The sequence below is a fragment of the Pyxicephalus adspersus genome, chromosome 7, assembly GCF_032062135.1.
Source record: "Pyxicephalus adspersus chromosome 7, UCB_Pads_2.0, whole genome shotgun sequence".
NCBI lineage: Eukaryota > Metazoa > Chordata > Amphibia > Anura > Pyxicephalidae > Pyxicephalus > Pyxicephalus adspersus.
The window spans coordinates 26,191,318-26,204,352 of record NC_092864.1 but is presented as its reverse complement, the minus strand read 5'-3'; the positions used below and the strand labels follow the sequence as shown (position 1 = coordinate 26,204,352).

At 44.6% G+C, this 13,035-nt stretch overlaps 1 protein-coding gene across 2 annotated transcripts in view; it reads right to left on the bottom strand.

Annotated features, from left to right (window-relative positions):
• Window positions 1-13,035, bottom strand: part of SEMA5B (semaphorin 5B) — a 165,890-nt gene that overhangs the window by 22,389 nt on the left and 130,466 nt on the right. For both annotated transcript variants that reach the window (XM_072417908.1, XM_072417909.1), the window contains exons 13-16: window positions 9,368-9,485; window positions 8,448-8,623; window positions 2,026-2,169; window positions 156-303 (exon numbers count right to left, since the gene is read on the bottom strand). In XM_072417908.1, coding sequence (XP_072274009.1) covers window positions 156-303; window positions 2,026-2,169; window positions 8,448-8,623; window positions 9,368-9,485 — 586 coding nt within the window. The remainder of the gene's footprint in view (window positions 1-155; window positions 304-2,025; window positions 2,170-8,447; window positions 8,624-9,367; window positions 9,486-13,035) is intronic.

The window sequence follows — 13,035 nt, the reverse complement described above, 5'->3', positions numbered from 1 at the left end:
CATTTGCAGGCCTTGGCCTGGTCTCAGGTCATAAGGGGGCGTGTCCTGGTCTCAGGTCGGATAGGAGTGTGTCCTGGTCTAAGTTTGGTTGGGGGTCCTGTCCTGGTCTCAGGTCAGATGGGGGCGAGGAATGCCCCAAAGGATGGCATACACACCTGGGAGCAGCCAGGGCAGGTATTTCCATTCTCGCAGGTCCGCTGTCTGGTGTGGATGCCACCTCCACAGTCCACGTTGCACTTACTCCATGAACCCCAGGAGGACCAGAAGATGGGGACCGGGCAGGGGTTGTTCTCGTTGCAGAACCTGGAAGGAGAAATATCAGTAAAGATCTGGAAGCCAGATATCTTCCTGTCTGATACCAGAGGAAGTTTAACCTGGTTACTTCTAAAGTGCACCTGTCATGCAATGGAGAAAGACGTATTACTGACTACCAGTATGACATGTCAGGAGAACATACTCCATGCAGATGGAGCCTTGTTTGCAATTCAAACCTGGGATCCTAGTGCATGGGCAGGGTGCTACCCACTTGCATACCACGTGCCTGAGCAAAGTCTAAAAACTGCAATCTCACAAGCTTTGGGGTATGCAGAGCCGACATGCTGGTTCTTGTAGTACCTCCAACACTGGAAGGTCACAATGACCCAATAATACCAGCCCAGACTCGGTTCTAATCAGCAGACACCCAGACTGGTGAATAGCAGAGTAAAGGTCACAATTTTTTACCCTGAGACACAGCACAGTGCATCCGTCTGACCTGATAATGAGTGAGGGCAGAGAGCGGGCTGAATTAGCACATTTAACAATTTAACAGATTATTGACGAACTCAGCGCTCTCTGAGCTTACATCTGAAATCCAGGTGAAAGGTCGGGACAGAGAAGATGTCTGCCGGGGGTTAAATATCCTGCAAATCTCTAATTAGGAAACTAGAGGTAAATTAATCATCTCCGTTATCAGATGTACGCAGCACGGCGGAGTCACTGGGATCAGAACCTGCGACATCCGCATTACATGGCAGTCATCCGCTGTGCTGGAGAATCTGACAAACCGCCAGAATCTGCATCACCGTCTGGGGGAAAGACATGCAAAAGTGCTACCAAATCACAGGGGTATAAAGCTTCACCAAGGTAGCAAATACGGCATCCTAAAGCGTGACCAAAAATATTCTAGCATGGCTATCAGGAGACCTAGCATTAGACTTGTGACAAGCAATGTGTAAACATTTCCAGGTATACAGTACAGATATTCCATATGGCTGCATAGAGGGTCACACCACCAACCACAGAGCCCTCTCTTCAAAGCAATTTTCAGCTGTGCATTTACTGCATCTTTGTGTTCCTCTCTAGTTATGTCTATCCACAAAGAATACAGCAAGCAATCTATGCAGATGATTTCACATTAATATTCAGTTGGGCTACTGACTGCACTGCCTGAAATACAAACAACCACTGGAAAGAGCTACTCCCAAAATAAGAAAATATAAAATAGTAGCAATGTATTTATAAAAGATTCTTAGGCAAACGCTGCCATGATAAGATAAGTATTAGGCAGTGATCATTAAAGCATGTCATGTCTGACGCATGCAGCCACACCAACACGCGGCAATATCATTCTATTCCCTAGCCCGCAGTAGCTCACTTTACTGTTCTGGAATGAACTCTCTGCCTGAAATTGGCACTTAGCTGACACTTGCCGGGGACTCGCAGGACTGAAGCGATCAGTTAAACCCAATAAAAACAAAGTGCTGAGTGCGGGGGAGTTGGCGGCGCTGCGCCATTCAGGGAGTTCTTGGTTATCCGTAGATTTTACGGACAAGGGAACAGATCTCTATAATGATACAATCTCCGAGCTGTTCTCAGCTTAAGACGCTGAATAATTAATAACCAAACAGGCAGCACAAACACTGGCGAGCGCCTAAACTGCTGCACGGTAACACCGCGACAACCAATTATTGTAAAAGCACTGAGTGCATGGAGGATTAACCGCCTACGGGCTGTGATGGACGAAAATGTGAATGGGGGGCTCACCGCTCCTCTCTGCTCTGTCCAACACAAACTCGCCCTCCGAAGCGCGGGGCAGGGTTACTGCATGTCCTCTGCCGAACCTGAAATCCGATGCCACAGGAGGTGCTGCATTGCGCCCAGGAGGACCAAGGTGTCCAACCACCATTGCTAGAGGGAGAAACAAAAATCGCCATTGTTAGAGTGCTGCATCTAGAAAAGAGAGGAGATGATAGAACAGACAGAATAGAACAAAAGTATAATAAAAATATATTATATTGAGTTCGGATTTACACAAAACTAAAATACAGCACCCAAAACCAGAGCTGATTAGAAGGAGAACAGTAAATTCTTCATATTCACCCCAACCTATTTCAATGAAATTCCTAAAAATCATTTGCTGTTTGTTGGCAAATGTTTTCAATCCTGTACCAGATGGATTCCAGGATTGATGGATCACCCAGGTTCTCCAATGATAGTCTATCTTCTCCAGTCTTGAAGAGCTTTAATAAGTTAGGGGCAATGTGCCCAAAAGTCTGCGGATACCCAACCATCACAAACGTATGGGCATGTTGTACATTCTAATCCAAAACCATGAAAAATAACATGGATCCCCCCCACCCACAATACCCACCACCATGCTCATTAATGGAGTTTAGTCAATTTAAAGCTAAGACATCTTTTATTCTCCTAGGAAGGCTTTCCACTGGATTTTGGAGGGTGTATGTGGGGATTTGCGCCCTTATTGGTGAGGTCAGGTACGGATGGTGGGGGTTTGCCCCATTTATGAGGTCAGATGCTAATGTTGGATGAGAAAACCTGGCTCACCATTCTAATTCCATTCAAGGGTGCTCGGTAGGGTGAGGTCAGGGCTCTGTGCAGGACACTCACAGTCCTCCACACCAAACTGGTGTCACCATGTCATTATGGAGCTGGCTTTGTACCCCGGGGCACAGTCATGGGGGAACAGAAAAGGGTCTTCACCAAACTGTGACCACAATTCTGGAAGAGCACAATTGTCTACAATGTCTTTGTATGATGGAGGATTACCAGGGCCCTTCACTGGAGGCACCTGAACTTATTAGGTCATTTATAGGATAGTTCACATCATTCTGTATATAGTTGAGTATGAACCATGATTTTTTTTATCCAAAATCTTATAAGGCCTTAGGTTTATACTTGAGTCAAGCGTTCTCAGGCAAAGGAAAAAAGTACCGGAATTTATATTCAGGTTGGTTTATAGTTGAGAATATTCATAATGCCCTATACTGGCATCTCATCACCTGAACCTTCATGCAGATCTGTTGTACTGAGGAATTCAGCCGTGTAAAATACAACCATATGATGAATACAGATGCTTAACACATCATTTACATATGATGTTTGCTCATATTGTGTGATACGTCCCCTACCTCCTAGTTTGTAAGCTCTTCTGGGCAGTCCTGTGGCAGACCTTCTGGTCTCCTGTGTCACTGTCTGTATCTGTCTGTCATTTGCAACCCCTATTTAATGTACAGTGCTGTGTAATATGTTGGCGCTATTTAAATCCTGTTTAGTAGCAATAATTTACATATAATCTTCATTATTAGAAAAGTGGGCACACTGGGACTTAGCTGCTGTACTTTACACAGTTGAGTCAATTATTCTCTTGGACAGTCAGGCACTAAAGAAGGGAGATTTTGATACCTGAAAAACTAATAGCATCAAACTGGGATAAAAGATGATCATTTGCACCTAAACACCTCATCAGTTTGGCTCTTTTTCTTCTAAACATCATGTTCATCCCCTATATGGGTTGAGGGTGGCCCTGATATAAGAGGAGCCTAATTGCAGTATGGACTCCACCAAAAAGACAGCACTGCACATCATCGGGGGAACTCATCATCATCACCCTCATCATCATACTCATATTCATCAAGCAAAAAAACTCTTCATTTATAAAGAAAATCCTCCAATGAAACTATACTTTATTTCCAAACATTTCAGACTCCCAATATCTGTGACCTGCACTGCACCAGCACTATTGGGTTCACAATTTAGGTTTAACCCATTCTTAGGGAACTTGAAAGATGTGCAATCAGCTGCCCGCCCTGAACCGTGCCACCTTTCCCCACTTACTGTAAGTGCTGTGCCAGGGCAGGGAATGTGGGATGCGCAGGTAAAAACTCTACAAGATATTTCATTCCAAAAACATGCAGTTAGGTTAATTAGCTTCCCCCCAAATTTGCCCTGTGGACTGTAATAATGACATGTGACTATGGGGAGACATTGGATTGTGAGCCCTTTGAGGGCCAGCTAGTCACATGGCTATTGACTTTGTACAGCGCTACCTAATATGTCAGAGCTATATAAAAACTGTATAATAATAATAATTTAATCTCTTCACTATCTGAGTAATATTTTGATTTCCTTCTTACATGACACCTCCAGGAACAATTCAGGTTGAGGCTTCATTAATGCGGTTGTGGCGGGGAGGGCTGCGAGTGTGCCGGGGCCCCAGACTGACAGAGACTCATTAGCGCTGAATTAGCATAAAATCTGCATTGTAAGCAAACACATAAAACTAACACTCCGGGCCCCCATTGTGAATGCTGAGCCATGACGCCTGCAGCCTGTGTGATTTCACTTTCCCTGATTAATTCCTTCATTGCACTAAAGAATTTGGGAAAGTGAAAAAAATCTGAGAAGAAAAGTCCCTGAATTGTTACAAAATGCATCAAAACCCCCAAAAAACTATGAGATATTGCAGCTCACCAGTCCCTACATGTGGCAGCTGCATTAGTTTTCTTTGCCTTTACTTTCACCTGATCCTGCCAGTAACAGACTTCCTGTCTTGAGATGACAACACACACAGCTGTGTTGTTAACCTAATACAGAACTACAGAACTCCTCATTTACTCCATATTGTAGGGTGGTGGTAGTTCACAGAAGATAGCTGGGAGGGGCTGATAACACTGTTTGAGGTTTAGGTTCAGCACCCAGGAAGTTACAAGGACACTGGATTTCGCAATTTTGCAAAAAAAAAAATGTACACTGCATGAAACAAAACTCTTGTTCTAGGGTTGGGACAGTTGAAGGGCTCCAAAAGGCTAGGTTGGTGTTAGGGGGAGGTTTAAGTGTTAGGAAAATAGGAAGGATAAAGGGGGTGAACAAGGGTAAGGGATGCATTTGGGGATTGGACTACATGTGGGATCAGGTGGGGGGATGGTGAAGTGTTAGGGGTTATTCTGTGTTAGGAATAGTCTGCACCAAAGAGGACATTGGGGCAACTTGCAGCATTAAGCAGAAGTTACAACTTTAGCAGCAACTAAACTGTCCACTTTGGGGAGCGACCCTCTCATCGTGCAGCTGGGTGCCTGACGCGTTTTACATTTACAGGGTGCCGGCTGACACTTGGGGTTCTGTAATGTTGGGGCCAGAATGAAATACTTTGTATCCCAATTATAGAATATTAAATAATCTGCACTCCCGAGCCCAACAGACAGCCATGGAATATGGGACCAATCACAAATGGTCAACGCATGAGATGAGATCTCTATATAGCGCCTGACCTGTGACTAACCTCGAATTTACCACAAACCAAACTCTGAACCTAAATACCAGGCTCTAAAGAGGACCAATCATGTCTGAGTGGGTGCAAGATTTGAATCATGTAACCTTCATCCTAAATTATTAATTCCTTCCTACGCAGCTTAATCTGTAAACTGACACAGTCGGAGGGTTGGGGGTCAGAGGCCAACTAAATCCCCATTCTTCCCTCCCTAGAGCTGGGTGAGTTGGTGAGGTCAGGTAAATGCCAGGCCAGCTTCAGTCAGCCAGCTAAGCCTTTCAATACTTTATAAATGCCAGCTTTAATGGACCTAACTGGCCCGTATCCCATCTCAGAGTGACTTTTGATTTTTAATTGAATGATCTTTTCAATAATATTGGTGATTTATTTCACAGTGCAAGAAATCACCATTATAAAAATACGATTATCCTGAAAAAACAATGCGCCGTGTTTTGTATTATTCAGCAGCTTATAGAAATGTATGAAGGAATTCAATTACTTTTTGCACAGCATATCCGAGGTGTAATCTGATGTATCCGATGGTTGTTAACCATCTCGGCCCCGGCAGTGGTGTCTGGCATTGCTCAGCCGCTGGGTACCAGATGTGCAGTTGGCTGATTCTGCAGAAATTCGTTGTGTGTGAAGCCCCTTCCTACGGTGACACGTCTGGCAGTCGCGGCTTGGAGGTGTCAGACTATGAATAGTGAACACAAGAAAAAAAAATCTCCATTTCCTGAGCGCGCGGAGTCCCGCTAACCAGATCCATATGTGATGGCAGCTCAGCTTGGCACAGACGTCTGTTTACATTCCAGCCGGGCACCTCTGTGAACCCGGAACGCGGCAGGCAGAGATCGCAGATTACCATGCACTTCGTATTTACCTCACAGATAATAAAATCCGGTGCAGCATCCAGCGGGGAAATCATTATATTTACATACAAAATGTTCATCAAATAGCAAAATCTGCCAAATTCACTTCCTGAACATAAAATTCAGATAGCAGCGACCCCGAAAGGAGCACAGAATGCGGGGCACAAGGTCAATACATTCCCCAGTCACCGGACCATTGCAGTTAATGAGAAATAAAAACTACATGGGATCGCCCTCAGCATATTCCCTGAATATCGCAGATTGGGACATCAGACAGCTGTATACAAAACTCCAGGTACCACCAGACCTGAATCAGCACCCAAACCTTCCTCCCTGCCTCTGACCCCCCCAACACAAACCAACCCTAAAAATAACCCTTCACCTATCCTCAACAATCCCTAACCCAGAAAATGAACCTTTAATTCACCTACCCAGTACGTACCCCTAATTGAAATCCTTCACGCTGCTCCCCAACACCCGCCAATTATAGAAGTTACTCCTAACACTTACAGAGTGAATGATGAAGGGGAGAAAAATAAAGTCCAAAAATCCAAAATGATCTGCAGCCCGATGCGTTTCGCCAAGAAGCTTCTTCTGCATGGGAAAGGACTATTCAAGCCTTAATACAATCCTTTCTGAGAATTATCCATCAGTAGAGATTCTGGTGTCCTAATTCACCATCCAAAGATTCACTTTCCACAATTTTTGGGGCAATCCCATATTTTCTATTCATTCAAGTTTTAAATTATTTTGAATTATTAGAAGATATATTTCCCTTCTTCATCAAAATTGGCTCCTTCTGCAGCTTTACTAAGACTCCAAAAGTTCAGATACCGCTCAGTCAGACCAATATTCTGATCAATAACCAGCTAATAATCACCTGGGAGTCCCAAAGTACTGAAACACATGTGCTCAATATTCTGCCCTTCTGAACATTTTATTCTGGACAGAATTTTAAGATCTGATCACTTATACACACAGCACTATGGGCCTGATCTATTAAAGCTCTCCAAGACTGGAGAAGATAGGCTATCATCGAAGAACCTGGATGATCCTGCAAACTTGGAACACTCCCATTACAAATATTATTTCGGTAGATGTAGTGATGCAGTATTTGCAACTCCTGGAGTTTTGTTGCATTAATCAGAAATTTTCAGAGCTCCCATAAACTCCGTGACTTCATAATAAGAACTTCAAATCCCATGGAATCATTATTTTCCCTTTTTTATATTTTTATAGCTCTGACATATACCTCAGTGCTGTACACAGCACACTGAGACAGTTCCATCAGTCTCTGTACAGAAGAGCTGACACTCTAATGCTCCCCCACAGACACACACAAATATTATACATTTATTTAGCTCTGACATATACCGCGGTGCTGTACACAGAACACCGAGGCAGTAGCAGCCCCCCATCCCTTGCAACCCCTCCCCATTTATTTTCAGTGCTGCATCTACAATGAAAACCATTTGCCAGATATAAACTTTCCTCCTCTTCTGTTTTTTTGGATCTTCTGTAATTCTCCTGCTTAATAAAAATGTAAAATAACAAGAAGGAGTGAATCTCTTTCACTCGGCTTTTGTTTTATCAATGTGATGGGAGAAGATATCCTGGACCCCGCTGTACAAATCATTAATAAAGAGGACCTGTCACCAATTATCTTTTTGTTGGTGTAAATCTTCCAAATATTGATTACCTTGCAGAGGTCACAGATCTTCCCTCACAATACTTCATCTGCTTTTCTCTCCAAAAGAATGGCACTGTCATTGTTTGGGCATCAACTGGGGTCACCATTTATGTCCTGGTCTGATATTCTAGCAGATATGTTGCAGTCTGATCACTGGGAGAGTGGAGACTGAGGAAATGCTTCCTCTTGCCTGCAGCAGACTGATGACATCATCAAGTCACTGATTGGAGCTCTGGGGTATTTTTTAAAAAAGGCAGAGTCTTTTTGTAGCTGTTTTGTGACACCCTCCGGACATTTATTCCTGGAGATGGTAAAGTTACACAACAAATGTTAAACTTACCGGGAGCAGTTGGTGATTTCTATCCGGGGGCCCTCACAGTCTCTCCCACCACACCGCGGAGGGGGGTTGTTGCAGTTTCTGGAGCGGCAGAGGCAAAAGGAATCTCCGTCCGAGTGTTGGCACGGCTGCCATGATGACCATGCGCCCAGTCCACCATTCACTGTTAGGTTTCTGACCTGAAAGGGAGCATTGGTGTCAATGACAGGCAATGGAGGGGAGGGGATTTAATTTAACCTTGCATGAGGACATTCACCTACTGTAGAATGGCTACTTACCTCTGCCTGAAGTCTGTGCCCACCACCAACTACTCTTTAGGTAAAAGAACACTTTCTGTGGTTAGTTATGATCTCTCCTACTGCTGGTTTGGGGTCCCTATGTCGTGTTCCTGTGGTGTGTCATGGTGTAGCCATGTGGTGTTCCCATGTGGTGTCCCGAGGTTGTGTCCCTGTGTTGCGTCCCCATGTTCTCCATCTTAGCCTTATACTAAATTTTCTGCCCTCCTGCAACCCTTTATGCAGAATTCTTGCTCTTGATGTCCCCTCTGCTCACATTCTGTTCAGCCACTGAGAGGGGGACACAGAGAGCCCCCCACCCACACACATTTAATATTTCTGCAGCAATGTGTGGTACGCTGGGCAACTTCTTAGTCTTTCTGGGCACCTTTCTGCTGAATGCAACTTTCTACTGAATGCAGATTGGTAACTTTATGTGCAATATCCACTAATCGGTAATCAGTTAGTTGGCTGAGCGCCTCTGTTATGGTCAACCAACAGATTTCCAACTGTATGAGATCTCTTATTATTTCTGATTGTATAGAATCAGTCGTGTGCTCATACTCATTATTATTTCCCACCGTATATTATAGAATTTCATTTTTTCCCTACATGGCAGATCTTTGGCACTCTGATGTCATCACTCACCGGGCACTCGGTGATGTTCTGGAACCAGAGGCTCATGTTGGAGCTGTCCTCCAGGGTGGTGCAGCGCTTCTTCTTACTGTCCCACCCACAGTAGGGGTCCCGGGCCCCCAGACACGTCCTGCAAAATAAACAGATGGGAACTGTCAGATAAGGTGAGATGGAATGTGCTGGATGTCTTATCAATAGGGGGTCACCCAGAGCTAAATTGTACCAGCTGACCCCAACCAAAGGATTGCCCCATATACACAACAATTTGGGGGCCACAGACACATCAACCATACAAATAATCCATTTCACTCAATGGACTCAGCAGACTCCTGTTCTAAGGTAATTGTACTGGCACGGAAAATAAAATCTCGCTTAGTTGTACAGAAAATCGGATTTTACCCTCCGCCACTCTGATCACAAAGAAGAATTTGTTTTGTACTTCACGTTCGGTTTTTGTGGCTTATCCTCGATTCCTTTTTCCTGACATAACTGTGATTAGATCACACAGACCGCAAATCCGCCATTGGCACAAATTCGACACAATCGTCATCATGATTATTGCCCCTTGCAGGCTCTTGTTGTTCTCGCTGTTCTCTGCCTCAAGCTCGGGTTCAAAGACCAGCTGACATTAAACGCGGCAGCAACACAAAGCCGCCACACATCCAGTGGACGCCGATTTGTTTGATGGTGACCAGGGATTAAAACTTGATGCATAAACTCCCTGCACCCATATATGGGAAGATTACGACAACTTTCCCCTCTCGTTTTTCCAAATCTTCAGAGAGCCCTGCGAGGGGCCAAATGTTAGACAAAGCCGTCTGTGTTGGGGGGGGGGGGGGGGGGGGGGGGGGGGGGGAGGGTGTCTGCGATCAGTTTGCACAGGCGGCTGAGTTTTGGTTGGGGGGGAGCGTGAACAATGGGCTCATTCAGTGCCAGAGTCCCTACGATCCCTACGGTCTGCAATCTGCGGTAAGATGCGAGTGGAGAGGCGAAAGAAGAACTCGTAGGACTAGCGCAATCCTTTGCTCCATTGGAAGCATTTAACCCCACACAGGGAGAGTTTTTAAAAAATAAAAGCCTGACAGGGCCACCCAGACTGAATGCATGCGTGTCCATTAATTAGGGCCCCGGGGCGAGCTGAAGCTTCAATTAAATCAGGAGTCTCAGCGGGTGCAGTAAGAGTTAATTCCTTCTGATTTCTGAAGCCCTGAGGATATTTCAGCTCTAATGGGGTTCAATGATCCTAATCAGTGGTGTCTGAGTGCTGGCCACTTGTCGGCAGCGCAGATCATCGTTTCATTATTACTGAGTGCGCTAAAACCACTCGGGCTAAAGTGCTGCCGCAAAAAGAGCTGCGATTGTGATTAAGGAGTGCCGGCCACATGTCAAATAGGTGAGATATGGAGAGCGCCAAACGGAGCGCAGAACCCGGGAACCAGAGACGCGCAATGAAAAAAACACAGAAATTCTGATAAGAAAATCCACCCCCGCTGATCGAGATAAAATCCCGGTGATGAATTAATAATGGAGGCCACAAATCACGCAAATCTCTGTCACCACTGCCTGCGCTACCGACGAGGATTTGTTGCCTTATTTTCTGCAAGGATCATTCCTGGACGCTGAAAAGATTTTACGGGGAAAATGAAGATTGAGGAGACGGCGAAATATAAAGAGAGATAAGCGATGTGGAATATGGAGGGGGGGAGGGATCGGGTGAGGGGGCATTAGGGGTACAATAGGGACGCCACACCAACTGGGGGGAATGCGGGGATTAACAAATTCAATGTATATCAGTGTATTTCTTTATATAAAGTTTCAGCGTAATATTAAATCTGTGTTCAAGGCCTCCATCTGATCCATGTGTAGCGAACACACGTGTTACCTGTAGGGACGTAGTATTAAAAACGGGTCCTTCACAGGATATGAAGTGGGGGCCACAAATGCTCAGCATTCCAGCAACTTATACCCCCTGCCATGCTGAACAAGCTGGAGGCCCTGTATGCTGCATTGTTTTGCCATTTTATTTAGAATCTGTTGGGTGAAAAATGTCAGAAACAGAGGTGAGAGACCACGCCCCCGAGGAGCATGATGTCCCGAGTATATACTGTACGAAGGAGATTGCTGATCACCTTCTAAACATTTTTTAATCACTCACTGCAATTACATCGTTACAACAATGGAGGCCAATTATAATGCGACCCGCCAAGTCATAATCACATCCCTGGGACACAATTCTAATATCGGTTTTCTAAAATTCATTCAAATAAAATTGGGGATTAGATTCGATTGAGCAGATCTAATACCCTGCTAGCTGCTGCCTGACAAAAAGAAACAAATAGTATTCTGATGACACCCAACTCTGTTATTATCTCCTTGAATGCTTCCAAGCAAAATGGAATCAAAAGAAAAAAACAAAAAGAAGAAGTCAAAGAAAAAACCATCGCCTGACAGAGAATAAAATATGGGGGACATAACGAGAGAATATACCAGGGCCTCATGAAGCCAATCTGCAAAATACAACTTGGGAAAGCCCAGAGGGAAAGAAACGTCCACGTGGATGGTCAATTCTGAGCTCTTACCTCACCCGGCCTCCAGGGGGACACATCATGGGTGGCATTATAAACAATGGCAAGAAGAACAGAAAAGTTTTACCCCAATAAAGTCACGGGAATCTTCTGTTCTATGACTGCTTTTCCAATACAATCCTTGCGGTAGGTAAACAAGTGCAAAGAAGAACAGATAATTTCAAAACAACTCTGGAGCTGGGGGGCAAATTGGTATTAGTGAAATTCCCATAAAGTGCAACCAAGAGACAGCAGCACAGCTTTCTTAGACCCCCAAGCTCCTTGCTGTATAGAAGCCATTTGATGTACCTAAAATAAACCTGGACATTCAGATAACCGCTAGGAAGGTCTCTAAACCTGGATATGAAATAAAAACATGAAACAGTAAGAGTGTACGAATGTAAAGATCAAAAACTACAAAAATTGTAAATTGTATAAAAATAGCTCTGGAAACGCATTCCCTTTTAATAAATGCAGCATTCAGTATGAACTTGTTACATGCTGGAGGTTCAGGAATAAAAATAAATATAATTCTGTATGAATATGGGCAGAGCATAATTTGCTGAACACCAAAGAACAAATAGCGCCCCCTATAGGCTAGGGACAGAATGCACAGCACCAGCCCAGACCTCTGCCCACATTGGAAACAGCAGACAGAGGTAGCAGAAATTATGGTACAGAAGAATGATAAAACTATTTGGCAGGCAGAGGGGATTGGCATCTGGACTTCCTCCTTCACCATCACCCCAGGCATGGCTGGCATTTCCAAAAATTCTTGTGTTGGATAAAATTCCATCTATGGCCCGAGATGAGTAGGCAGGTGAGTGAGTGGGTGACACGCAGACAATGCCATCAGTTATATTAAGATCAGAAAATTCACAATAAAGTCTGGAATGCAACTGCAGAATGTGGTGGGTGGAAAAATTCAACAAAAGCCAGAGGGGGAAAAAAGACTGAAAGAGGAGGAGTCATCCATGGCCCACCACTGACTCCTGTGTACATAGATGGGACCCCAAGTGTGAGTGTGTCATTGTTCTGGTCCCCCAAGTGTCAGTGTGTCATTGTTCTGGTCCCCCAAGTGTCAGTGTGTCATTGTTCTGGTCCCCCACGAATCAG